The sequence below is a fragment of the Ailuropoda melanoleuca genome, chromosome 4 (genome assembly GCF_002007445.2).
Source record: "Ailuropoda melanoleuca isolate Jingjing chromosome 4, ASM200744v2, whole genome shotgun sequence".
Lineage (NCBI taxonomy): Eukaryota > Metazoa > Chordata > Mammalia > Carnivora > Ursidae > Ailuropoda > Ailuropoda melanoleuca.
This window is the reverse complement of record NC_048221.1, coordinates 4882983-4910369: the sequence shown is the minus strand read 5'-3', so window position 1 is coordinate 4910369 and position 27387 is coordinate 4882983. Positions and strand designations below refer to the sequence as shown.

The window sequence follows — 27387 nt, the reverse complement described above, 5'->3', positions numbered from 1 at the left end:
CATGGACTTGTAGATTGGTGGCCCTCGCAGGAACCATTAAAAAAAAAATCCTGAGTTGCTACCACCTGGAGAAATGCTGGCTACATTTAAAAATAAATTTGAATTTGTATTTTTAAGGGACAAACTGAGCAGTGGGAAATAATTAATGGTGATTAGCCCCCCACATTAATGGTTATTGTTGCTCCATCTTTTTGGTGGGCTTCCCCTTTCAACGTTGGTGGTCTTCAGGGATGTCCCAGGCCTGCTCCCTGAGCCCTCCAGACCTCAGATAGATTGGGGAATGGCCAACAGTGGCCCACAGGCCAATCGGGCCATTGCCTCTTCTGTATAAATAAAAGTGTTACTGCAACACGGCCACGCCCATTCACACATGAATCCTTTTGCACCGTGAGGGACTGTACTGCCCTCAATGCCTAACGTATGTACTGACCCGCCCTCTGCAGGACAAGTTCGCCAACCCTGACGCAGACTAGCACCGTCCACTACCAAGAGAACATGAACCCAGGTAATTTTAAATTTTCAAGTAGCCGCATTTTTAGAAAAACAGGTAAAAATTGATTTTTCATGCTATATTAACTCAATACATGCAAACTATTATCATTTCAACCTATAATCAATATAAAAAGCCTGAATGAGATTTTTCCATCCTTCAGTTTTTGTACCAAGCCTTTGGAATCCGGTGTGTATTTTTACACTCACAGCCCAGCCACGTTTCAAGTGCTCAATGACAAAAGGGGGCCAGTGGCCGCTTTACTGGGCAGTGAAGGTCTTGCTGCATTATTGGGAGAGTATCTATTTATTTAATATCTGACTTCCCCAGCTGATGGGAAACTCCCTGAGGACACGGACCTCACCTCACCGATCCCCTCACAAGTCTTGGCACCTGCGAATTGACTGAAAAATGTGTGTGATCGAATATACCATAACCACCCTCCTTGATTCCCAGGGGCACGTCCGTACCTCTGGATTCAGATTCCTCAATGGTGGAGCACCCAATCTCCATCGTGTCCCCTTTGGCTTTGAAGTGAAAGGTCACATTCTCTTCGGTGCATTCTTCCTTGATAATTTTGCTTTCAATTTCTAAAACGAGACAGCAGGACACATGGGTGGCTCGTGTGAAGCGTCTGCCTTCAGCTCAGGTCATGATCCCAGGGTCCTGGGATCGAATCCCGCATCGGGCTCTCTGCTCAGCGGGGCGTCTGCTTCTCTGCTGCTCCCCCTGCTTGTGCTCTCCCCCTCCCCCCGACAAATAAGTAAAAATCTTTAAAAGGAAATAGGGAGACTTTGCCTGAGGTTACTCAGAAAGTGAGTCCTGAATTAGGTTTCTGTCCAAAAAAGTTATACATACCTAGTTGCAAGCAAAGACTAAAAGGCTAGTTCATCATGGGGAAGACCTCGAGCCCCTGATGAGTGACAGGAGAATGGCAGCAGCAGACTGCTAAGAAACCCAGCTGCAGCTGCAGGGGCGAACTCTCGCCACACAGGGGGGCATCAGGGTAAGATGGGGTTGAAGGCAACAGTGACGGAAAGCAACAGTCATGACCCTCGGCTACTCTACACTTAGACAAGTTTTCTGAAGCCAAAGGAAATAGGAAGGGGCTGGGGCGAACCCGGCAGAGTGGACCAGGGCTCTGCCACCCACCAGCCGTGCCAACCCGAACTATGACCTCAGGTCCCTCACCTGGGGCACAGCCACAATTACAGGGGTCTTCAGGAAAACGGAATAGGTAATGGAACTGGAGGTATCCTTTTCCTTCCTTTTCTTTTTTTAATTTAAATTTAGTTAATTAACATACAATGCATTGTTTGTTTCAGGGGTAGAGCTCTGTGATTCACCAGTCTTATATAATACCCAGCACTCATTACATCACCCAGTTACCCCATGCCCCCACCCCCCTGCCCTCCAGCAACCTTCGGTTTGTTTCCTATGTTTAAGAGTCTCTCATGGTTTGTCTCCCTCTCTGGTTTCATCTTGTTTCATTTTTTCCTCTCTTCCCCTATGAGCCTCTGCCTTGTTTCTTAAATTCCACGTATCAGTGAGATCAGATGATAACTGTCTTTCTCTGACTGACTACTTTCGCTTAGCATAATACTCTCTAGTTTGGAGGTATCTTTTTTTTTTTTGGCAGGCTTTTATTTTTTTATTTTATTATTATATTATGTTAGTCACCATACAGTACATCCCCGGATTCCGATGCAAAGTTCGATGCTTCATTAATTGCGTATAACACCCAGTGCACCATGCAATACGTGCCCTCCTTACTACCCATCACCAGTCTATCCCATTCCCCCACCCCCTCCCCTCTGAAGTCTTCAGTTTGCTTTTTTAAAATAGAAGCCAGATAGTGCCACGCCTGTTCTCAACTCTCCAGTTCCGTACCTCGCCTCCAATCTTACTTCAGATAAAATCCTGAGTCCCTACATGTGCTCGCAAAATCCACCTCTCCCCTCCTTTTCTGCAGGCTCTATGATTCTCTACTCCACTTTGGCCATGCTGGCCTCTTGATTGTTCCTTGAACTCACCAGGTATTTCTGTGCCTGATCTTTCTCCAAATATGTACACGGCTCCCTTCCCCTGTAAGCCAGCAATGCTCCCCCCAAGCCTGACGCTCTCTCGCTGACGTAGCCGGCTGTACTTTTCTCCATAGCACTCTCTGTGTCTCATATACTAGACGCTTATTTATTGTGGGACTCAGAGTTGTTGAGTAGATAACAATGTCAGCCACTCAGTAAATGGGAGATGTTGTTCATGTCCTTGGACTGACTTTTCCGTGAGTTCAGAGGTTTGAAACAGTTGGGGAAATGGGATATGGGGAAGACACGGAGAATCGGATTGCCCAAGGTCCCCCCTCAAAGTCAGCGCCCGGGTGGAACCTTGTCCTGTTACCTAAGCGTTCAGTCCGAACAGTCTGACTGGCATTTGCTGAGGGTTTCAGAAAAGCTGCCAAGGTGGTGCTTTTCACACTCTCCAGGACCACAGTGGCCAGCGCCGAGGTCTCTTCTTTGGTGAAGTTAGACCATGTGGATGTTTGCTCGAGCACAGAGGCAAAGCTCTCCACTGTGTTCTGCAAGGAAAGGTGTTTGCACACTGTGAACCCTCTCCCTCTTCCCCTGCCCCTGAGATAGCAGCTGTTCCTTGTTCCTCTCCCAACCCTGTCCCTCTCTCTCCCTCCTTCTCCCTCCCTCCCTCTCCTCCTCCCGCTCCCTCCTTCCCTCCCTCTCTCTCTTTCCTCTCTCCCTCCCACCCTCCCTCCCTCTTCCTCCCTCCTTCCCCCTCTTTCCCTCCCTTCCTCTGTCTCCCTCCCTCCCTCTCTCTCTCTCCTCAAGAGAGTGGGTTGACAGTTGAGGCCACTGAAGAATTAAAAGGGCATCTACTCAGCTTCCTCCTGAACCCGAAGGCCCCCTTGGGATGAAAAATGGTGTAACCTTTAAATCAGCACCTGGAATGGCATTGCTTGCACATAGCTCTGACCTAGCGATTTCCCCTCCTAGAATTAATTCTTCCAGAAACGCTTAAAAATCATGCAAGGATCTTGTCCAGTGGTGTTTATTTCAGTATGGCTTGTGAGAGCAAGAAGTCAGAAAGTCTAAAAGTCTAACAGATTGGCTAAATCAATGATGATGAAATCAAATCATGGGATAGTATGCAGCTGTAATAAAAGAATGGTTGGTGTTATACAGATATATACACACATATACATATATACACATATACGTGCATATATAATATACAATACATGTAAACATAGATAGATAGATGTATTAACAAGCAAAAAGGTCCATGAGCTATGAAATAAAACAAATTGCAGGATAACATGTATATGATGTCTCATTTCACTTAAAAAACAAGCACTTTCATTAAAACGTTTCTACTTCTGATTCTACTGTTTCTGGCACATAGACATAAAAAATAATCAATACTTATTATAAGCCAGGCATTAAGTGTCTTACATATGTTAATTTTAGGAAGATATCTGTGAGGTAGAGACTGTTATGCCCATTTTTGGATGGGGAAACAGGACACACACGTAGGAGGGGGCAGAACCAGGATTTGAACCTTGGCAGGCTGGTATGAGAGGCTGAACCCTTCTGGTAGGTGTTCACTGAATGGCGTGTGTGTGTGTGTGTGTGTGTGTGTGTGTGTGTGTGTGTGTGTGTGAAAGACAGGCATTCACGAAGTGAAATGGTATGGAAAGATACACATCTAAATGTTACCATTGATTATGTCTGAGGAATAGAGTTAAGGAAAGAATAACAATAATAATATTACTATTAATGTTGATATGATTCCCTTTACTGATCATCAATAAATTGACTTCTACAAAGTGACTCTGATCCCCCCCCAAAAAATATTCACAACCTAATAAATACAAGGAAGAAATTGACTCCAGTCAGATGGGGAAGGAAATTAACTGAAATCCTAGCAGGAATACCAATTTCTATCTATCCAAATTGGACAGTTAAAACATGAAAAGAGGGGCATCTGGATGGCTCAGTCGGTTAAGGATCCAACTCTTGATTTCTGCTCAGGTCATGATCTCAGGGTTGTGGGATCGAATCCTACATTGGGCTCCACACTCAGTGGGGAGTCTGCTTGTGATTCTCTCTGTCCTTCTCCTTCTAACCCTCTCCCCTGTGCGCACTCTCTCTCCCTCCCTAAAGTAAAGAAATAAATCTCTAAAAAAAAAAACACAGAATTTCAGTAAACACTGGATGAAGACACAGCTTGAGAGATGTTCCTTCTGGAGAAACAGGACGCACTGAGTTCTGTAACCATATCCCAAGTACAAGGTATGAGTGCGGGGTTCCTTCCCACCAACACACAGAAAAATCTCAGGTAGAATCATCCTGCGAAAATGTGGTCCTCAAGGCTACGGCTGAGGAAACCTCATTAAAACTCCCTTTGAAATGTGAAATATAGTCTTAGCTGGGAACGCTGTTTTATTTCCTTGGGGAGATAAAAAAAAAAATCGGTGGGCAAACTAAGACTCCATATTGTTAACACTTTTGTGTTCAACTTAGAAAGTTCTGTGATCTTTGGCGTAACCTGGAAAGTGGTTGTTGAAAGGGTTTGGAACAATTCAACACATTAGAGAAGCTAACTGATTAACCACGTGATTTCACTGCCAAAAGCAATTAGATGTGTGATAAACGTGTATTTAATATGAACACTGTAAGAGAGCACAGCTGTTGATTAATGGTTTTGAACACTTAAAAAATCTGAATTATTACATTTACACATCTGATCGATTGGATTTATGAATCCCTTGAAGGCATAGTGACTTCGCCTTTTAGGTTTGTAAATCTTCCTCATTCGGTATTTGAAATTTGGAGGGAAATAAGAATATTCGTAAACATAGTATAAAATGAGGGAATCTAACTAAATTTGTAAAAACTGTTTGTTTATGGAAATTTAATGTGAAAACCCTATGATTGAATGTACTTATTTATGGAAATGTAATCTGAAATTTAAATCTGAAAACCCAATGAGTGAATGTACAGTTAATGAACAAATATGTTTTACCAATAAATTAATTTTAAATCAAATTACAAATGAAAGCATTATTCTTACTTTGGTACGAAACCAACCAAATTTATTAATAAACTAACAACTGTAAGTTCAACTGAAAGTCTTAAGAAAAACCGGGTTTTCAAATCTACAATTGTAATGACCAAGTAATCTCATCTCTAGGTATTTCCCCTGAAGAAATGAAAAATTGGGGACATGCAAACATCCCCCCCAGACAGACACACAGACATACAAACTGTATGTAAATGCTTGCTGATTACTGCCCAAACCTGAGGTGGAGTCAAGGGAAGGGGGAGATGTTGGTCACATCTGCTTTAATGTGCACGAACCCTAAAAATATTACACTCAGAGTAAGAAGCCAGACACAAAAGACCACATTTTGTAGGACTCCTTTTTCATGACATACCCAGGACAGGCATGTCTACAAAGACAGAGACCAGATCAGAGTACAAGTTTCCTTTTGGGGGGATGGTGGTGGTGGTGGTTACACGATGTTGTGAATGTAGACAATGTCACTAACAGTTATTAAAAAAATAAGAATCGGGACTATTGGGGCGCCTGGGTGGCATAGCGGTTAAGCGTCTGCCTTCGGCTCAGGGCGTGATCCTGGCGTTACGGGATCGAGCCCCACATCAGGCTCCTCTGATATGAGCCTGCTTCTTCCTCTCCCACTCCCCCTGCTTGTGTTCCCTCTCTTGCTGGCTGTCTCTATCTCTGTCGAATGAATAAATAAAATCTTAAAAAAAAAAAAAAAGAATCGGGACTATTGATCACAATCTTGATGAATCTCAAAGGCGTTATGCTGAGTGAAAGAAGCCACATCCCCGGGCGCCTGGGGGCCTCAGTTGGTTAAGCGTCCGCCTTCAACTTCGGTCATGATCCCGAGATCCTGGGATCAAGCCCCACCCGGGGCTCCCTGCTTAGTGGGAACCTACTTCTCCCTCTCTCTCTGCCCCTCCCCCTTGCTCATGCTCTTTCTCTCTCTCCCCCTCCAAATAAATAAATAAAAATCTTTTAAAAAGAAAGAAAAGAACCCATATCCCGTGTGATTCCATTTATATAATATTCTTGAAAAGACAAGACTCTAATGACAGAGATTTCCTGGGGCTGGCGGTGGAGGGAGCATCTGACGATAAAGGGGAAGCCCAAGGGAGAGTTTGGAAAAGAAACGGAACTGTTCTATATTCTGATTGTGGTGGTGGGTACACAGATCTATTCAGGTAATAAAACTCCTAAAACTGGACAGAGAAGGGTAACTTTACTGTATGTTAAATTTTAAAAACTTGCAACTGTAAAAAATTACATGATAACTGAACCCATTAATTATATCCAAAGTGTCTCCCAAGATGTTCAAAACACAATTACGAAAACTTTGTCGTTACCTTCAGAGACACCGTGGCCGTTCTGTTTCCACAGGCATCGTCCAGAACACCGAAGGTGGTATTCAGTAGTGCGCAGAAGGAGCCCTGTGCCCCAGAGAAAGAGCGCGAGTGAGCCACAGACCGATCGATCCCCCAGCATGTCAAGTACGCCTTGGCCATCCAGTCACCATAAGAGTGGCCCTAAACTCCTAAGGTGCCAGGAGGTTCTAGAGTTCTCAGAAAAATAGAAACTCACCATTTGAGCAGACCTGCGGCCACAGCACATTTCTGTTCAATGAATAAAAGAAACAAATGCAAAGACACAGCAAAACTACTTTGTGGGGTCAAAGACGGGGGGAAAGTGTGAAAAAAATCCAGGGGTCCACATTGAGTATTATTCAGCCACAAAAAAAGGGTAAAGCCTTGGCACCTGCTATAATGTGCATGAACCTTGAACACATCGTGCTAGTGAGAGAAGCCACGCATGCGCGCACACACACACACACACACACACACACACACACACACACGGACACCACGTACTGTATGATTACGTTTATATGAAATATGCAGAATAGACCAATTGATGGACACAGAGAGCAGATCAGTGTTTACCAAGGGTCAGGGGCAGGGGGAGCCGGAGGGCAATGTGGTTGGGGATACAGTTTCTTTTGAGGGGATGAAATGTTTGAGGGCTAGAAGTGGTGGTTGTACACCATTATGAATATACTAAACGCCTCCGAATTGTACACTTTAAAGTGGTTAGAATGGTGAACTTTTAGGTGTATCTCACCACAATTTTTCCAAAAAACAACAGCAGTGGTCCAAGGGAATTCCCAAGCTAATTCATAAGCACATATTGAAAATCATGACATCAATCCCTGAAGATGCTCGTGGAGACTTTAGTCACTGGAACAACCTCATAGAGAATCAGGACGTCCAAATTCCTCTTTGCCTGGCCCAGGGGCTTTGTGCCACCCCTCCCACATCACACAGACACAGTACCAGCACCCTCACTGGTAACGAGACTTCAACACCCTTTCTTCTTTTAGTGAAAGAATTCCCAAGTTTTAGATAGACGAATGTCCTCTCTTCTCAGCTTTCCTTGAAGCCAGGTATAAGCAGAAGTGATACTGGGTTATACTCTTAAAGAGAAGAACTATGCCCTTCACTTCCCCCCCCCTCCTCCCCTGCCCACCAACTGAAACGCAGATGTGATGGCAGGGGCTGGAGCAGCCATCTTGGACCACAAAGTGGGAGGCTTGTGTTGATGACGGCAGAGCATTTACGGAGCCGTCACATCAACTCTCCACAGCTGACACTCAGATTGTTTACAGGGAGAGAAATAAACTGCTGTACAATTTCGGTCACCGTTCTTTTAGCCTTTGTTAAAGCTGCAAAACAACATCCTACCTGAGTGGCTTCTAGGAACCTTCCAGGAACTTCTAGAAGTTCTTCTAGGAAACTCAAGAGCTAGGAACCTTAGAAACACTTACATATTCAGGCTCCACTGCTCCTCCCACTTGGCAGAGCTGGACCCACTCATTGTTGGGTATCACATCTTCTTTACACTTGAAGGGAATCCCTAGGAAGAAAACAAAAGAAACCCAATTAAAGCTCAACCACAGGAAGCTATGATTAAAAGACAGGTCTGATTTCATTATCCCCGGCTTCGAATCCATCCATTACCAGATTATATGACAGCTACACACTGAAACACCAGGGACTCTGAGAAGCAAGAGACCGAGGGAAAAGAGCAGGTAGGAAAAGACTATACAGAGCATGATGCCATTTTTATAACGCTCCAAAGCAAACAAAACTAAGTGACGTATTGTTTAAGGATACATACATGGGGGGCACTTCTTTTTAAGTAGGGGAATTATAAACACAAAGTTCCAAGTAGTCTCCTCCGGGGAGGACTAAGAGAGATGTAATGGGGAAGGAACATGCAGGAAACACAATGGCATCAATGATATCCTACTTCTCGTGTTGGCAAGGGCCTCACCGGTACTCATTTTATTATTATGCTTCATTGCCTCCATATAAGCTACCCCTATTTTTAATGTATCAAGTCATCCACGGTTCTGAAAAATTTAAACCATTCACAGTTCCCTACTGTTCCCGGGGGGGGGGGAACCCATCTCCAAAATTCCTCACATGGCTCACCAGTTCCTGCAGGATCTGACCTCTGCCCATGTCCACAGGTGCACCTAATGCCATTTCCTCTGGTCCTCACTCTGTGTTAGCCTCAGGGCCTTTGCACATGCCACAACCCCCCACACTGAGATCTCCACTCTTCATCTGGGTAATTCCTACTCTTCCATCAAGCTTCAGCTTAAATGTCACTTGCCCAGAGTATATTAAATATCTCATTACTCACTCTGAAGTGCACTATGATTTTCCGGGGGTCACACTCATTGTGCTTATTAAATAATTATGTGTGTGCTCTCTACTTCCTTCCCTAGACTATAAACTACATGAAGGCGAGTATCATGTCCATCACATCCAGGATTGAATCATCAGCACCTAGTGCAGGGGCCTGTTTGACTAATTAATTAATAGATGCCCCAAGAATAATTTAATGAATGAGTGAACTAATCAATTAGTGAATGAATACATTAGAAAAGAGAGAATTGTAGATGAGGTAAAGGTAAGAGGAAGATCCAGAGTTTGAATAGATTGAGGATATCACAACCAAACCAAGACACAGATTCCATCACTAAGAGACACAAAGAGATGATTACTTTTGCAGCTGAAGTTCAAGGAGCCTTCTGGATTGGGTTCAAAGCCCCCAGGGCAGCTACAGCCGTAGGAGCCCAGGACATTGGTGCAGACAGAATTGGGGCCACATGGTGATGGATCTTGGGAGCACTCATCAACATCTGCAAAGAACGTGAGAACATCAAACAACCCCAAAGAACCTGGAGATACTTCTTTGCACGGGTGTTCAGCAAACCCTCTTCTCACCTCTACATTCGACTTCTTGGCCTGTGAAGCTCAGCTGTCCATTGCTTGGTGCAAAGCCAGGAGAGCAGGTGCAGAAGTAGCTCCCAGGGGTGTTGGTGCATGTTGCGTTGGAAGGGCACATGTGAAGGCACTCATCAATGTCTACAGGGTGGAGAATGGCCATGAGGCAGAGTTGGCCAGCAATCCTATAAAAGTCATGCTTCCAACGCATCGATTTGTCTCTAAAAAAGGTAACCCAAGCACGGACATTTCCCAGAACACTCTGCATATGGGTGGGGCCATGTGACTAGTTTTCACTTATAGGATGTGAGCGGGTATGACATTTGTCACTTTTGGGCCAACGTGGTTGCAAAATGGGTGTGCCTCCTCTCTCTTTCCTCACCACTGGCTGAAGCAGGGATTCCAAAGCCACAAGGGACATGAAAACCAACAGATGCAGGGGAATGGATCCCTATATCACCATGTGGAGAAAAGCTGCCCCCTGGCCATGTCTATATGGTACGTCTATATTGGATGGGAATGAGAGCAAGAAATTTCTATCATGTTAAGCTAGTGATTCTCAACTGAGGGCAGTGTGTCTCCTCTACCCCAAAGTGACATCGGGCAATGTCTGGAGACATCTTTGGTTGCCGTGACTGGGCTGGGGGTAGGGGGTGACCTAGTAGGTAGAAGCCACAGATACTGCCAAACATCCCACATTGCCCAGGACAGCCCCCCACCACGAAGAACTACTAGCCCAAAATGTCAGTAGCACCAGAGTCGAGGAACCCTGGCCTACTAATATAGGGGGATGCAAGGTCACTGTGGCAATATGGAATTACTGCTCCCTCTGGGGGGTTCTGAGCCATAGGGGATATATGGAATAGAATGTCCTGGTAAAAAATAATCAGGGGAGAGGTAAGGGCAAAAGTTGTCATATTCCTCTGTCAATTCACAAAACAGGAGGAATAAACGGGCAATATCCATTAGCAGCCTGTGCAAGTATACAGTGTATTGTACCATGGAGTGTTGGGAGAAGTCCTTAGGATACGCATGTAGGCTAATTTGGAGGTCTCACAGGACAGGAAGATGACCCAGAGTTGGAAGGTACAGGGAAGTTGTTATCTTCTTGGTATCACAGAAAACATCTCTAACCAAAGAGTGCCCTTCTGTAAGCTCCCCACTTACAAACACATTTAAGCATCCCCGAGGTGAACTCTCAACAGAAATAGCACAAATGGTGGGTGCCTCAGTGGCTCAGTCAGTTAAGGGTCTGCTTTCGGCTCAGGTCACGATCCCAGGGTCCTGGGATCGAGTCCCGCATAGGGCTCCCTGCTCAGTGGGGAGCCTGCTTCTCCCTCTCCCTCTGCTGCTCCCCTGCTTGTGCTCTCTCTCTCAAATAAATAATATCTTTAAAAAAAGAAAAGAAAAGAAAAGAGGGGCGCCTGGGTGGCACAGCGGTTAAGCATCTGCCTTCGGCTCAGGGCGTGATCCTGGCGTTGTGGGATCGAGCCCCACATCAGGCTCTTCCGCTATGAGCCTGCTTCTTCCTCTCCCACTCCCCCTGCTTGTGTTCCCTCTCTCACTGGCTGTCTCTATCTCTGTCAAATAAATAAATAAAATCTTTAAAAAAAAAAAAAAGAAAAGAAAAGAAATAGCACCCACTGCAACTCTATACGCAACCAATGAATCATTGAACACTACATCAAAAACTAATGATGTACTATTGTTGGCTAATTGAACGTAATAATAATAATAAAATAAATAGCAAGTGGAATTTACATTCTGCATATAGAGCTGGACTAGGTGCGTGGTTTTCAAAACTGTTTTGACTGAGGGAAACTTCCTTCGTGCAAAGTGAAACTTACAAGTAGATAAAACAAATAAAAGCATTAATAATCTGACTGAAATGGGGTCCTGAAAAGATGCCTAGGGGCCTGGAGTGCTGTATCAGTTTATCTCTAAGGTCCCTTTCATATTTGCCTCTCTATCGTTCTGCCTCTAACAGCGTCAGCAGCTGGTGAAGGTCAATGAGTGAAAAGAAATAGAATATTTTTAATGAAAAGAACCATGCGTTTCCCCTGGGGGGGGGGTGTCAAAGAACATAAGATATGTTCTGCAGTAGAGGAGATCCTCCAAAGATGGCCGCCATCAATGCCTCCATTTCCTGTGTGCATTTGTTGCTCGCTCAGTGAGATAGGGTGTTAATTTCCCCTTCCTTGGCTTCTAAGCTGACCCCATGACTTTGGCCAAGAGAATGTGGCAGAAGTAACGTTCTGGGACTTCCAAGCCTAGGTCCTATAAGAACCTGCAGTTTCTGCTTTCTTCCCCTTGCAACTTCCCTTCCTGGAAACCAGCTGCCATGCTCTGAGGAAGCCCAAGAAGCCATGAGGATGGGCCCATGAGGGAAACTGAGAGACCCAGCTGAGCTCACAGCCAGAGACCAGCACCAACTACCAGCCATGTAAGCAAGGCCATTTTGGACCTGGCAGCCATCCTAGTGCCCCGGAAAAACCATTCGGTCAACCCACAGAGTCAGGAGCAAGCACAAAGCATTGTTTGTAAGCCATTACATTTCAGGATGATTTGACATCCTTTGTACGTGCTCAGCACGCCTGGGAGCATTACCTACACATCTGAAATCCTCCGGTTTCTCAGGGGTCCAAACAGCAGGTGAAAAGAACCCAGGCAGGCAGGAGCAATTGTATCTTCCCAGGATGTTGATACAGACAGAGCTGAGGCCACAAAGAGTTGAGTTCCTGGCACATTCGTCCACATCTAGGCAGAAAACCCGTCTAAGTCAAAAGGATGAAGGACGCCGAGGCCATGGCAGTGCATAGCCCCACCTGGACCAGAGCCAGTGAGTCTTCCGGGCTCTGCTTGCACCCCCTTAAACTCTACTGAAAGGAAGCACAAAGAGGCAGGTCTAGGACTCACACAAATCTCCAGATGAGGCTCTCTGCAGCTCGGGATAAAATCCAAACTCCTCATTGGAACACATGAAACCCCAAGAGTCTGGTCCCACCTAAGCTCACTTAGCTCATCTTTCTTTTCTAATCCCTCAGCAATTCCTGATCCAGATTATTGGATTACCTGTAGGTTCTTGAAGGTGTATTCTCTGCTCCCTCAGCGTTGAACTCACTTGCCTCACTCTTTCTTTGATAAATCTCAATCCCTTTCCAAGGAATCACTATTTTATCAAAAAATTATTGAGAAGTGTCTGAGTGGAGGGGTGGAGAGTCTGGGCTCAAAGTCTAGCTCTGTCCCTATAGGCTGTGTGTTACTGGGTGCTGTGGACTGAATTATGTCCCCCGCCCCCAAATTCATACGTTAAAGCCCTAACACTCAGTGGTGTGTGGACATGGGACCTTTGCAAGATGATGAGGTTAAGAGGAGATCTTAAGATGGGATTAGTGCCCTTAAAAGAAGAGGAAGGGACAGCAGAGCTCGCTTTCCATGAGGATGCAGAATGCAGGCAGTCGTCCAGAAGCCAGGAAGAGAGCCCTCTCTGACCATGATCTCAGACTTCCAGCCTCCAGAAGAGAGAGAAAAATAAATCTCAGTTGTTGAAACCGCTCTGTCTGCGGTGTTTTGTTCTCATGGACCCAAGCTGACTAATGCCTGGGCAAGATAATTCGCCTCTGTGTGTCTCGGCACCATCACCTGTCAGATGGGGATAATGATAGCACTCACCCCATAGGGTTTTTGGAGCATTAAATAAGGTGATATCTGTGAAGGGCTCAGAAAAGAGCCTGGAGAACGGCAAGTATGAGGGAAGTATCTGTTAACTAAAATAAAAAAACTAACTGGTGACATGTTGAGCTGCTTTGTGATGGGTGCTAAGGAAGGTCCTGCATGCACCTGCTTAAGGAATGCCTCACAGCAGCCCCTGTGAGCGCAAACGAACATTATTTCTGTTTTTCAGATAAGGAAACGGAGGCTTCACGATAGTGCAGAGTCACGCAGCCTGTGAAAGGCACACCCAGGATTTAAAATCAGGCTCTATCTGCTTCTGGACTTGTTGGAGGACAACTTCCCAGGCTGTCTTGAGTCAGAGTCTGGGAATTTGGGGATTAAGTCAACGCTGGCCCTAGGCGAGGCCCCGCCCTGGGTTGTCAGATGTTGCAGCCTCATTTGGAGGCAGAATAGCGTGATGGTTAGAACACAGAGCGCGAAGTCACACTGGGCACAGTTCGGATCCCGACTCCACTTCCTATCTATCTGGCTGTGGGAGAGCTGTTCCACCACAATGGAGCCTCAGTTTCCTCATCTGTAAAATGGGTACAAAATACGCTGATACCATCAGGTTGTTGAGAAGACAATGAGCACATGAGTGGAAAGGCTTAACACCTTGGCTGGGATCCTGCCTCCAGGCCTCTGTACCTGCTGTTTCCTCCACCTGGAACACCCTTCCCCAGATACCCACTCCCTCACTCCCTCACATCCTTCACAGCTTTTCTCAATATCAGCTGCTCAGCATGGTCTTTCCTTACTACTCTGTTACATGTGGACCCCCACCCCCAGCTCTCCCTATCCACCTTTCCTGCCTTATTTATCTTTATCTCCTTCAACTATTCCTGACACACAATATAAATTCATGCATTTATGTTTCTATCGCCCCCGACACTGGAAGATGAGTTCCAGAAGAACAAATAATTTTGCCTCCGTTATTCACTGCTGTATCCACCAGCCTGAGACTAGTGCCTGGCCTATAGTAGGTGTTCAGGGAGTATTTGTTGGATGGGTGCATGAATGAATGAATACGTGATTATTGGCTTAGCAGGTGAGGGCTTTGAGCTCAGCCCAGACTCCTCCTGACCCCTCCCCTTCCACTGCTGTCTTTGCCAACAGACTTGGATCTTGTTCCCCAACAGATCTCTCCCACCTACCTTCACAGGTCTCTCCTGGGCCCTGGATGTTTGTGTTTCCACTGCTCGATTCAAATCCTGGGTTGCAGACACAAGAGTAGCTTCCAGGACTGTTGCGGCAAGTCGCATGCTCTGGGCAAATTCCGGGATCGGCACATTCATCCACATCTGATCAGTGGAAGTGAAAACCCAAGTCAAAGTAGATGAAGAAATGAGAACAGGAGACTGCAAACAGATTTGCCGTGCATGTTCTCCCCTTCCTCCTCACCTGCCTTGCAGTTAGGCATGGCCATGAGAATTAATTCTGGCCCAACATGTATAAGGGGAGAGTGGTAAATAGCTCCAGAACATAATGACCATAGAAAAGGCTGCCCTCCTTTACTCTTCCCTGTTCCTACAACATATGGTGCAGATGGTGGGGTGCAATGTGACTTTTTGCCACTCCTCTTTTAAGATGTGGAGCTTGTTTCCCCACCCCTTGAATCTAGCCGGCCTATGACTTTCACTGGCCAATAGAATGCAGCAGAAATGATGTGGTGCCAGTTCCATACTTAGACTTCTAGAGTTATTTGTTTCTGCTCATTCTTTGGGGCCCTTGCTTCTTCCATAGGAACAAGAACTAGACTAGCCTAATGAAGAATGAGAGACAAAGTAGAAGAGAGATGGATCATTCCAGATGACCCCCCAGCCCAGCCAAGGTGAGCAAAGCTGACCCACAGCCGACCACAGACACATAAACAAGCCCAATAGAGACCCAAGGAACTGACCAGCAGAGCCCAGCCTAAACTTTCAATGAACTAAATAGAAAGCCAAGTAGATGGTGTTTGTTTCTAGCCACCAACTTTCAGGGTGATTTGTTACTCAGCAATAGCTAACTGATACAAACGGATCAGAAAATCAGAGAGGACTTCAAATAGCTCTCACTCCAAGCCAAGGGGATGTGATAAGGGCTTGATCACTGCATGCCTTGCTTGATGGGGTCACCCTCCCTACAAATGAGCACGGAGAACAGTAGCACTGCACCAGACTCAGGAAGATGGAGCCCTTGCATCTTGTGAGAATATTCTGGCTATTGGGGCGCCTGGGTGGCACAGCGGTTGAGCGTCTGCCTTTGGCTCAGGGCGTGATCCCGGCGTTATGGGATCGAGCCCCACATCAGGCTCCTCTGTTATGAGCCTGCTTCTTCCTCTCCCACTCCCCCTGCTTGTGTTCCCTCTCTCGCTGGCTGTCTCTATCTCTGTCAAATAAATAAATAAAATCTTAAAAAAAAAAAAAAAAAAAAAGAATATTCTGGCTATGGTTTGGAGGATGGATTCGAGGAACAAGACTGGAAGAAGGGAAAGCTCAGTGAGGGGGCTGCTAAAATAATAGTGAAGCCCGAACCAAGGTTGGGGAAGAACGGAGAGATTTAAAACATATTTAGCAGGTGAATTCCCCAAGATATGATGGCTGATTTAATATGGAGGTGTGGGGAGGGGGGTCAAGAATAACTCTTAGGTCTTGAGTCAAATACCGTTTCGGAAAAAGTTCTGAAGTTTGAGTTTGATCTCCCCCTAGGACAGAGTGTCTCTACCTTGGAACTACTGGCATCTGGGACCAGATCATTTTGGTTGTAGGGAAGCTGTTCCATGTACTTCAGGTGTTTAGCATCATATCTGGCCTCTCGTCCACGAGATCACAGTAGCACCCACAACCCTCCTTCCCCACCAGCACTTGTACAATCAGAAATGTCTCCAGACATTGCCAGTATCCCCTGGGAGGATCTCACTCTAGGGACAGAGCCCTTCATTACTCTCAAGTACTACCTGACCCACTGCTTGACTCATAGTAGGCCCTCAGCAGGAGTTCAAATCCTGACTCTTCTCCTGAACAGCTGTGTATCCTTGGGGAAGTTACTTCGATGCTCTGAGCTTTAATTTTCTTATCCCCCAAATGAAGATCATAATCCCTACCTCACAGGATCACTAAGTGAGGTCGTTCTTTTTTTTTTATTTTAATGCTTTTTATTATATTTAATTAATTAATTAATTTATTTATTTATTTATTTATTTATTTATTTATATTATGCTAGTCACCATACAGTGCATCCCTGGTTTCCGATGTAAAGTTCCATGATTCATTACTTGCGTACAACACCCAGTGCACCATGCAATACGTGCCCTCCTTACTACCCACCACCGGCCTATCCCATTCCCCCACCCCCCTCCCCTCTGAGGCCCTCAGTTTGTTTCTCATAGTCCACAGTCTCTCATGCTTCATTCCCCCTTCTGATTACCCCCCTTTCTTTAAGGAAGATCGGTAGGGGAAGAAAGGGTTAAAGGGAGGTGGTTCTTAACTAATTAAGCAGGTAAATAAAGAAAAACAGGCCCTCTCTACCTTTGCAGACGGAGTTGTGAGAGATGAATCCAACCTGGCAGCTGCAACTATAACTTCCCAAGGAGTTGATACACTCAGCATGCTCCGGGCAGACACCAGTGGAGAGGCATTCGTTGATGTCTGAGGAGCAGTGGAGGGGAGTGAGCAGACCAAAGATTGTGTGTCTAAGGTGAGAGGCACATGTACCCAGCTCAAGTGGTCACTGTCCACCAAAGACCCATGCCTGAGAGCATTACCTGTGCAGGAGAAACGACCTGGCATTCCCAGGACCCAGTCATTTCCAGTGGGAGAAGAGAAACCAGGGACACAGCTGCACTTGTACCTCCCCAGAAGGTTTCTGCAGACGGAGTGGGGACCACATGGTGGGGGGTTTTGAGAACATTCGTCTATATCTGGACACAGAAAGAGTTGGAAGTTACAAATTTGCCTCATCTTATGTAGCAGGTCGTATTTTCAAAGATGGCAGAAACGATGTCGTCCACGCTTATCCTCTTCGTTCTACGTGAATCTGTATTCCTTACAGCAAGCAGTGGGGGTCTATATTCCCTCCCCTTGAATCTGAGCATGCTGTAGCTGTGAGGGTGGTGACACTAAGTCATAAAGATACCATGCACTCCCTCCTTGTTCTCTTGGAACTCGGTCACCATACTGTGAGGAAACCCAACCAGCTCTGAGGAAAGCAGCTCACATGGAGAAGAACCAAGTCCTCCAGCTCACAGTCCTGGTGGAGCAGCTAGTCTAAGGCCAGCGCCAGCTCACGTGAGTGTGCTCTCTTTCAAGTGGCCCCTCTAGCCCCCGCTTGAGCCAACTCAGCTGACACTGCAGGGAACAGAGATAAGCCACACTCACCAAACTCAACCCAAATGACAGACACACTCATGAACAAGATAAATGATTGCCATTCTTTTGATGTACTAAGTTTACAGGTACTCTGCTACCCAGAAGTAGGTAAAAAAGAACAATTTGCAAAGCCACATAGAGCAATTTACTCATTGGAGGACCCATAAAATTGTGCAGTCGTGGTACCATGGGGGGGGTCCTGCCCAAGTCTCCTTCAGCCCTGGTCTGCCGAGTCATCCTAAACCCTCCTACATACTTATGCAAATACAGCTTCAAGGCAAGTCTCTTACAGCTCCTCCCAGAAAATCTCTCCTAGACAGAAATCTGGAGCTACCCCGCGGCATCAAGATCGGACCACAGGAATGTTCATTCCAGCTGCATTTGACATTAGAAACAGCCGATTAAGGCTGATTAAATCTGTAGTTGACATAAAGAATAAGGTAATGTGTTCCTTCATTCAACAAGTATCTACTGACTACTCACAAGGCGTCAGGCACCATGGGGGGGGGGCGGTCAAAGGCATAAAGGGGATGAAATCCTTGCTATAGGATCCGTCATTTTCTAGATGGGGAATGTTGATTTCAACCCAAATTTTGAAACCGGGGCCCATCAGGACTACTGAAATTTACCAAATAGCCCAGGAACTGTAACCCAAAGACAAAGAAGGATTTGGGGCACCCTGGCTACTACAACAATAGAAATGAATTCTCTTATTCAGAGCCCAGCAAACGACAGCACATGGGTCAAATCCAGTCCACCACCCATTTGTATAAATAAGGTTTTGTTGGAACAAAGCCACATCCATTCATTTGTGTATCATCTATGGCTCTTACTACAACTGGAGTATTACGTAGTCATCAGAGAGATCATTTGGCTTGCGACCTCCAAAATATTTACTCTTTGGTCCCTTGCATAAAACGTTTGCGGACCCCTGGTCTTATTCAGAGACCAGATCTTGACTGTCAAAGATCTTGACAGATTTTGACTGTCTAAGGGAGAATTGGGATCTACATATAAGAAATGCAGACAAAGAACTTCACTCACTCTGGGGATTATTTCAGTTTGTATTACTTCCATCACCAGCCCTCTATTACTGCACCTAGCACGCTGCATTCACACGACTGCATTTAATTCCCCCAACTACCCTTTGAGGTAAGTACTCTTATACACTCATTCAACAGACGGAAACATTGAGGCTTGGAGAGGGTAAATACGTTTCCCCAACACCTCACAACTGGGCGACGTGATTCAGAAACTGCTGTGAGAGTCGGAAAGATGTGGGTTTGGAGGCCAGTTCGACCGCACGACTGTGAATGAGTCATTCCAGTGCCCCAAGCAGTTTCCTCATCTGTGCAATGGAGATCATCATAATGCCCGAACTCAGTTTAATGTAAAAAATGCATAGAGAGGGGGCGCCTGGCTGGCACAGCGGTTGAGCGTCTGACTTCAGCTCAGGGCGTGATCCCGGCGTTCTGGGATCGAGACCCACATCAGGCTCCTCTGCTATGAGCCTGCTTCTCCCTCTCCCACTCCCCCTGCTTGTGTTCCCTCTCTAGCTGGCTGTCGCTCTCTCTGTCAAATAAATAAATAAATAAATCTTAAAAAAAAAAAAAGAAAGAAATTCTTGTTTCCTGCATGGAGAGACAACCAAAAGGAGGTTACCTGAAAGGAAATCGGTGGTTATTTCTGGATATTGACAAATAGCACAGTTTTCACTTTTATTTTCATCCTAATGCTAGCTCTCAATTGTTGGAATGTGGAGTAAGCAGGAATCATTGTCATTATAGAAAAAGAAAGAAAACAATGATGTTATGTGGGCTAATTGAATTTAAATTTTTAAAACATTTAAGAGAAGAAAGAGAAAGAAAAGAAGGATAAGGGAGGGAGATGGGGAGGTAAAATGTTTGGGAAAAGACAAAGTACTACAAAGGAGTACACACACCGCTCAGCAAGCTGCGGCCTATCTTCCACAACATACCGAAGGGTTTTGCGGGGCTGCGTACTTACCTTCGCATGCCACTCCTGGGCCCCTGAAATGCGTCAGTCCGTTGCTGGACAGAAAGCCCCGTTTGCAAGTACAGTAATAGCTCTCCAGAGTGTTGGTGCAGGTTGCATAAGCGGGGCACGTGGTGGTATCCAGACACTCATTCTCATCTGGGAAGCACAGAGGGAAGAGGTCAAGTTAGAGCCCCAGGGTGGGCTTCAAAGGGAGCCAACATGAGAGCATGAACGGGACTGTTGTGGGCTGAACTGTGCCCCCCACAAGAAATATGCTGAAGCCCTAAACCCTGGTCCCTGAGAATGCAACCTTATTTGGAAATAGGGTCTTCGTAAATGTACTTAAGACCTCAGTGAAGGGGAGGCCTGGGGGGCTCAGTCGGTTAAGTGTCCGGTTTCGGCTCCAGGTGTGATGCCAGGGTCCTGGGATTGATCCCTGCTTTGGGCTCCCTGCTCAGCGGGATGTCTGCTTCTCCCTCTCCCTCTGCCTCTCCCCTGCTCATGCTCTCTCTCTCTCTCTCATGCTCGCTCTCTCTCTCAAATAAATAAATAAAAGTTCTTTTGAAAAGACCTCAGTGAGGATGAGACCCTACTGGAGTAGGATGGTCCCTTAATCGGATACGATTGACGTCGTTTTAAGAAGAGGTGAAGAGGCACAGAGACGGGCGCAGGGAGAACACCACGTGGGTGACAGAGGCAGAGACCGGAATGGGGTGCCTACAGCCCAAAGAACACCAACGATTGCCAGCCACCCCAGAACAAATGCTCCGTTAGAGCCTTCAGAGAAAGCATGGGCCTGCAGACACCTCGATTTCAGACTTCCGGCCCCCAGAACAGTGAGAGAATAGATTTCTGTTCTTTTAAGCCCCCCGGTTTGTGGCAACTGGTGACATCAGCCCTGAGAAAGTGCTCAGCGCTGTCAAGTGGGAAGGTCAACACTGCCTGGGAGTTTGATGGAAACGCAGCATCTCAGGCCCCACCCCAGAACTGATGGATCAGAATCTGCATTTTAGCAAGACCCTGGGTGAGCCGTGTGCACAGGAAAGTGTGAGATGCGCTGACATGAACACTTGCTAACCCAGGTGTGGTCCTCAGACCAACAGCCTCTGCCTCATGCGGGTCCCAGATCTGGGAAAAGCAGATGCTGATTTCGCAGGTTAGGAAGGGGCCCGACATGCTGCATTTCTCACCAGCCCCTGAATGACGCCGATGCTGCTGGCCCATGGACCACACCGCACCGTGAGCACCAGAGCTCTAGACGCAAGAGTCTGAGACTTGACATTTCAGCCTTTGGAGCACGGAAGACCCAAGTTACAGTTCCAGCAGCAAACCTCCAAGCAGAGAACAGCAGCCCTTCCCCCAGAACCATCTCTCCTGCTTCCTTTTAGTAACATGACCATCCAGTTAAAGACTGGAAAAGGCAAAAAGACAGATTATCCCGTAGAATGCCCAGAAAAGAACGCAGCCCTGCTCACACCTTGATTTTAGCCCAGTGGGACCCACTTTGGACTTCTGACCTCCAGACCCGTAAGGTAATGTTTTTGATGTTTGAAGCTGTCAAGTTTGTGGTAATTCGATAGAGCAGCCGTAGGATGCTAACACAATTCCCATTACACAGATGTGGACAACTGAGGCTCAGTGAGGTTAAGTAACTTGTCCAAGGACACACAGGCGGTAAGCGGCAGCTCCAAGCCTGTCGGAACCTGAAGTGAGTGAGTTTCACTACTGTTACCCAAGAAGAGGTAGATCTGGCTGGAAATGGAATCAATGTTCAGGCAATTTCTAAGACAATTCTTTGTAAAAACAAAAAACAAAAAACAAAAAACAAACAAACAAAAAAAAAACCTTTGTGACTGATTAAGTCTGTTGCCCTGATGGACTTTGAGCTCCTGGAAGGCAAGGATTTGTGTCTGTGCCATTCACTGCTATGTGCTGAGTGCACACAACAGTGCCCAGTACACAGTCGGTGCTCAATAATAAAGACCTCGCTGAGGAGCTAACGTTAGAACGAAGACCAGAGGGAGGTGAGTGAGCTATGAAGGTTCCTAGGGCAGAGGAAAGAGCAAGGGCATGAAGGGGCAGGACCACGCCTGAAGATCTGGTTGGAGGTACAAGGAGGTCGGTGCGGTTCGAGCAGAGGGGGCGGGGGGGAAATGGGAGGCCTGGACTTGGCCAGGTCATGTGAGATCTGCTAGATGCCGGCACACCTCGGCTTTCTACGGAGAGCACTGGGAGCCACGGGGTGTCTGAGCACAGGCAGAACGCAGCAGGACCGAGGTTTTAACAGGATCCTGTGGCCCCTGGCTGGAAGATGAGCTGTAGAGGGGTAGGATGACCGGCAGGCGGCACCTCCACCTGTCCAGGTAAGCGAGGATGGTGGATGCAACCCCACCGGGAGCCGTGGAAGGTACAAGATTCCGGGTTCAGGGGCGCCTGGGTGGCTCAGTCGTTAAGCATCTGCCTTCGGCTCAGGGCGTGATCCCGGCGTTCTGGGNGGGAGCCGTGGAAGGTACAAGATTCCAGGTTCAGGGGCGCCTGGGTGTCTCAGTCGTTAAGCGTCTGCCTTCGGCTCAGGGCGTGATCCCGGCGTTCTGGGATCGAGCCCCACGTCAGGCTCCTCTGCTGGGAGCCTGCTTCTTCCTCTCCCGCTCCCCCTGCTTGTGTTCCCTCTCTTGCTGGCTGTCTCTATCTCTGTCAAATAAATAAATAAAATCTTAAAAAAAAATAAGATTCGGGGTTTATTCTGAAGGCGATGTTAACAGGATTTGCCAACGGATTAGACGTGGGGTGTGAAAGAAAGAGGAGTAACAGTAATGCCAGCATTGGTTGGTAGAGTGGGAAAGCANATTCGGGGTTTATTCTGAAGGTGATGTTAACAGGATTTGCCAAAGGGATTAGACGTGGGGTGTGAAAGAAAGAGGAGTAACAGTAATGCCAGCATTGGTTGGTAGAGTGGGAAAGCACTTTACAATGTGCTGCAAAAACTTTAAGGGATGGATTATTCTCAGGGCCTTGAGAGCCAGGCTCTTCACTTCCTGCAACATGCCTTGTTTATTTCTTTTCCCTGCAGGACATCTCAGTTGTGTCTTTTCTCATTAACAGTTTCCTCTTTCAGCTGCGGAGGCAACATTGTTCTCTGCAAACTTCCGGCACATTGTCACTTGCGGTCTCTTATCTGAGCTTCCCATTACCCTCTTCCTCTGGCTCAATTGCTCACAACTCCAACCCACCCCAAACTAGAATCGCAACCCAGTCCTGTGTGACTCAGCACCTGCCAACCTCTCCAGCTCATCTCCTACCTTGTCCCATCAGCCATGCTCACCTTTGCTCAGTTCCCCAGATTCTTTCTGGTCTCAGGACTTTTGGGTGTCACCGCAAAGATCTTAGGACTTGCCAGCCGCCGTAATTGTATGAACCAATTCCTTATAATACATTTTTCATCTCTATGTCTCCATCCTATTGGTTCTGTTTCTCTGGATAACTCCAACAAATACAAACACCTGCTATATGTCAGGCACTATTCTAGACCCTGTGGATTCAGCAGTGGAACAAGACACACAAAATTCCCCACCTTCACAGAGCTGATAACCTGGAGAGGTGAGGGTGAGGGATACAATGTCAAAAATAGGGTAGTCACCGAGAAGATGACGCATGAGCTGAAACACGAAGAAGGTGAGGGAGACAGCCAAGTGTGTATGTAGGGCAAGCGCATCCCAAGCAGAGGGCACAGCTCATGCAAAGGCCCTGGGGCCGGACTGGGGTGGGGTATTGGAGGAACAGCAAGGAGGGGTGTGTGGCTGGAACAGAGTGAGCAAGGGGAAGAGAGGGAAGAGGGCAGGGCAGGGAGGGGACAGGGCCTTGGGGGCCTCCGGGAGGATTTGGGCTTTAAGCCCAGGGTGGTGGGAGCCCTGGAGGGCTGTGGGCAGAGGAGGCAGAACTTGACTTGGGCGCTCCCTGGTGTCCTCTGGTGGCCACTGCAAGAACAAGAAGCCAGGAAACCGCTTCAACAATCCCCCCCGCCACAGACACATGATCCTCAGTCGTGAGCCAGACAACTTAGTGCATAATCACCTAATAGACCCAAGCATAGAGATTCCAAGGGGCAAAAAGACTTTTAAAGATAGAACTAGAACTTCGGTTCATTGGTGCTTCCCTAGCCCCAGCCTCTTCCATGCGTTTTCTGCAAGCCCCAAAATAACGCTTTCACATGGGTTGACCTAGTAACCCTGGTTTTCCCAGAACTTTCCTGGTGTTAGCACTGGAAGTCCAGAGTCCTGGGAGCCCCCCTCCCGTTCAGAGGCAAGCCAGGACAGTTGGTCACCCTGCATCAAGGTACATATTAGGACTCCGTTTTACAGACGTGGAAACGGATGCCCAAGAGCATTGGCGTGGCCTCCCCCTGGTCACACCACCAGCGAGAACACAAGAGAAGAGAAAGTAGAATGGGTGAAGGGTGGCAGGGCATCCAGGGGTCCTGCCCATTGTCCTGACTGTGCCCGCTCACTACAGCTTTGGCCCAACCAGTACAAACCGGATAACTTAGGTTTCTCTGGGGAGAGGGAGCGTTGTCACAGCTGTGCACCTGCTGTGTTCCAGGAACCATTTGAAGCACTGCCTGTATCTTACCTCATACAATGCTCATCAAAGCCCAGTTGGATTAACCCCTCTGACCCTCATTTTCGTAGAAACTGAAGTTTTAGGGAATTTACTGAAATACGTGAGCGCTGGAACCAAGATTCGAACCCAGGAAATGTGAGTCCACAGCCCACCTCTTAACAACTGCACATGGAATCAAATCCTCACAATTATCCCATCAAGTGTGTGTGTGTGTGGGGGGGGGATCGCAATACCCATTAATCAGATGACAAAGCTGAGAGCTGAGGGTGCTTGTCCAAGGTCTGATTGCCTTCAGTCTGGGAGGTCAGTTCCCAGAGCACGTGCCCCGCAGCTGCCACCAGCCCACAAGCAGAGCAATGAGAAGCCCTCAGATCCCTTTGAAAGTGGCCGTGAGCCAGCCAGTCTCCGTATTTCCCCGAGCGCCAGTCATTACAGCAGCAAGTTGCGAAAGCGGGAGTGGGTATGTGAAGGGGAAAACCCAGTCTCCTGCTGGGGATTCTCCTGCCTCGGCTCATGAGCCCTTCGCAACTCGCCAGGTAAGGAGGGGTGGGACAGCGGCCACTCTTGGCACCCACCACCCCCATCCGCTTTACCGGATGGCATACCCATCCCCCAGGCAGACTGGCAGACAGGTGCAGGTGAGTTACAGGACAGCCTCTGCCTCGCCTCTGAGCAGGTGAACCTCTGCGAGGCACTTCACACTCCAGGGCTCTTGTGAGACCAGGCTGTGGCCGAAAGTCTCTCGAAACACCGTCTGGGAGGCTGGTTTCTCCCCCGCCCTTGTCCTGCTTCCCTCAATCCCCTGCAAGTGTGTCCTGCGAGTTCTCCCTCAATAAACGACTCACACAAGAATTCTACAGTTTACTGAGGACTTCAGAGGGGAGGGGGGTGGGGGAATGGGATACCGGTGATGGGTAGTAAGGAGGGCATGTATTGCATGGTGCACTGGATGTTATATGCAACTAATGGAGCATCGAACTTTACATCGGAATCCGGGGATGTACTGTATGGTGACTAACATAATATAATAAAAAATCATTAAAAAAAAAAAAAAAGAATTCTACCAGGCTCTGCTTCCTACAGAAACTGACCGAAAGCAGATGGTCATCCTTATTTTGGCGCATTTTTGTTTTGTTTGTAACGTTTTAAAAGAAGGGAATAATTGCTTGTTAAAAAAAAGTTCAAACAATGCAGAAGTGTATAAAATTAAAAGCGAAGATCTCTCAGTCTGCCATCCTTATACCCAGAGGCAACCACTGTCAAAAGCTTAGAGTGAATCCCCTCCAGCCTAGTCCTACTCACAGGCTCAGTCATGGAAATATATTATTAAATATGAATAAATTTACGAATTCACACAATTTTTTAACACAAGTGAGATCACGCAATATACAATCTACTGTGCTCTCCAAAACAGCAGCTACTAATCATNAAAACAGCAGCTTCTAATCATATGTGGCTGTTTGCTTTTAAATCTATGAATATTGGGGGGCTCAGATGGTTAAGCATCTGCCTTCAGCTCAGGTCATGGTCTCAAGGTCCTGGGACTGAGGAGTCTGCTTCTCACTCTCCTTTCGCCCCTCCCCCTGCTCGTGCACGTGCACTCTCTCTCTCTCTTTCTGAAAGAAATAAATAAAATCTTTTTAAAAACAAATAAATCTATGAAAATTAAATAAAATGAAACATCCCATTATTTGGTCCTGTTAGCTTTATTTCAGTGGCTCAGTAGCCACTTGTGACTAATGGCTACTGTAGCTTGAGAACATGCCCATCGTTATAGAAAGTTCTGTTGGACAACTCCGTTGTACTCTTACTTGCTTTTTCACTTGGGAATATGTCTTGCAAACCAAGAGCAGCAAAATTTGTCAAACGCGGAAGCTGGGTAGCGGGTACATGGGAGTTTGTTGTACTGTTTTCCCTACCTTTGAATGTTTAAATATTTCTATAATAAAAAGTAAAGAGAAGGCTATGTTTGGGGCAACTTTCCAAGTCAGTCCATACAGACCTAACTCATGCTTTTGAACAGCTGTGTGGTTTCCACTGTGCCCATGGGCATTAACTGTGCCAGGGGTTGGCTCGGTAGCCAAAGGCCAAGCAGAAACTCCACACTCCCCTTTCCATGGTATGGAACTGTCACTAGCAGGCAGCTTACCCACCATGGACTACATTTCCCAGCTCACCTTGCGTCCAGGTATGGTCCTATGAACCTGAGCAAATACCACATGCCTCACTGCCAGACCTGGGTTTTTAGAAAGTGGGTGTGCCTTCTCCACTGTTTCTTTTCCCTTCTGCCAAGGTCTGCAGAAGACTCTGAGACCCTAGCATGGCTGAGCCACGAGACAGAAGGAGTCTGGGTCTCCAAATTACCATTTGGAGCAAAGCCACCCACTGGCCAGAAATATCTGCATTGGACTTTTAAACAAACAAAAATTAAATTTCTTTTAATTAAGCCATGGACAGTTTGGGGTTTGTTACAGTAGCTAGGGTTACTCTAACAAACACAACATTTTATCCAACCAGTCCCCTCATGCAGACAAACATTGTTTAATTCCAAGTTGTTACCAGAATAATATAAGGAACCCCCTTGAGTGTATGGTGAGCTATCTCTGTGCATTATACAAGCATCTCTTTGGAATAAATTTCTGGATTAGGAATCTCTGTTTCAAGCGTTTGTGCTATTTTCATAGTATTTTATTAAGTATGATATAGAGAGAAAGGCACGAATATTGTAAGCCTGCCCTTTGATGAATTATCACAAAGTTAACATCCCTGTGTCTGTACATTTTTAATTCCAATGGTGCTCAGTTTTTTGAAATGTTAAGCGTTTGGAATTCCCACTTACAAATTCTTTGTG

At 46.7% G+C, this 27387-nt stretch overlaps 1 protein-coding gene across 6 annotated transcripts in view; it reads right to left on the bottom strand.

Moving 5' to 3' along the window:
- ADGRE1 (adhesion G protein-coupled receptor E1) overlaps nucleotides 1–27387 on the bottom strand; it is a 47600-nt gene that overhangs the window by 18171 nt on the left and 2042 nt on the right. For 4 of the 6 annotated variants that reach the window (XM_034657637.1, XM_034657638.1, XM_034657641.1 and 1 more), the window contains exons 2-12: nucleotides 19929–20075; nucleotides 17318–17473; nucleotides 17082–17201; nucleotides 14727–14873; nucleotides 12466–12615; nucleotides 9859–9999; nucleotides 9636–9773; nucleotides 8388–8476; nucleotides 6913–6996; nucleotides 2888–3065; nucleotides 961–1080 (exon numbers count right to left, since the gene is read on the bottom strand). In XM_034657637.1, the coding sequence (XP_034513528.1) occupies nucleotides 961–1080; nucleotides 2888–3065; nucleotides 6913–6996; nucleotides 8388–8476; nucleotides 9636–9773; nucleotides 9859–9999; nucleotides 12466–12615; nucleotides 14727–14873; nucleotides 17082–17201; nucleotides 17318–17473; nucleotides 19929–20075 (1470 nt within the window). Of the gene's footprint in view, nucleotides 1–960; nucleotides 1081–2887; nucleotides 3066–6912; nucleotides 6997–8387; nucleotides 8477–9635; nucleotides 9774–9858; nucleotides 10000–12465; nucleotides 12616–14726; nucleotides 14874–17081; nucleotides 17202–17317; nucleotides 17474–19928; nucleotides 20076–24769; nucleotides 24789–27387 lie in introns of those variants that run through there. The other 2 variants (XM_034657639.1, XM_034657640.1) reach the window with 2 other exon arrangements.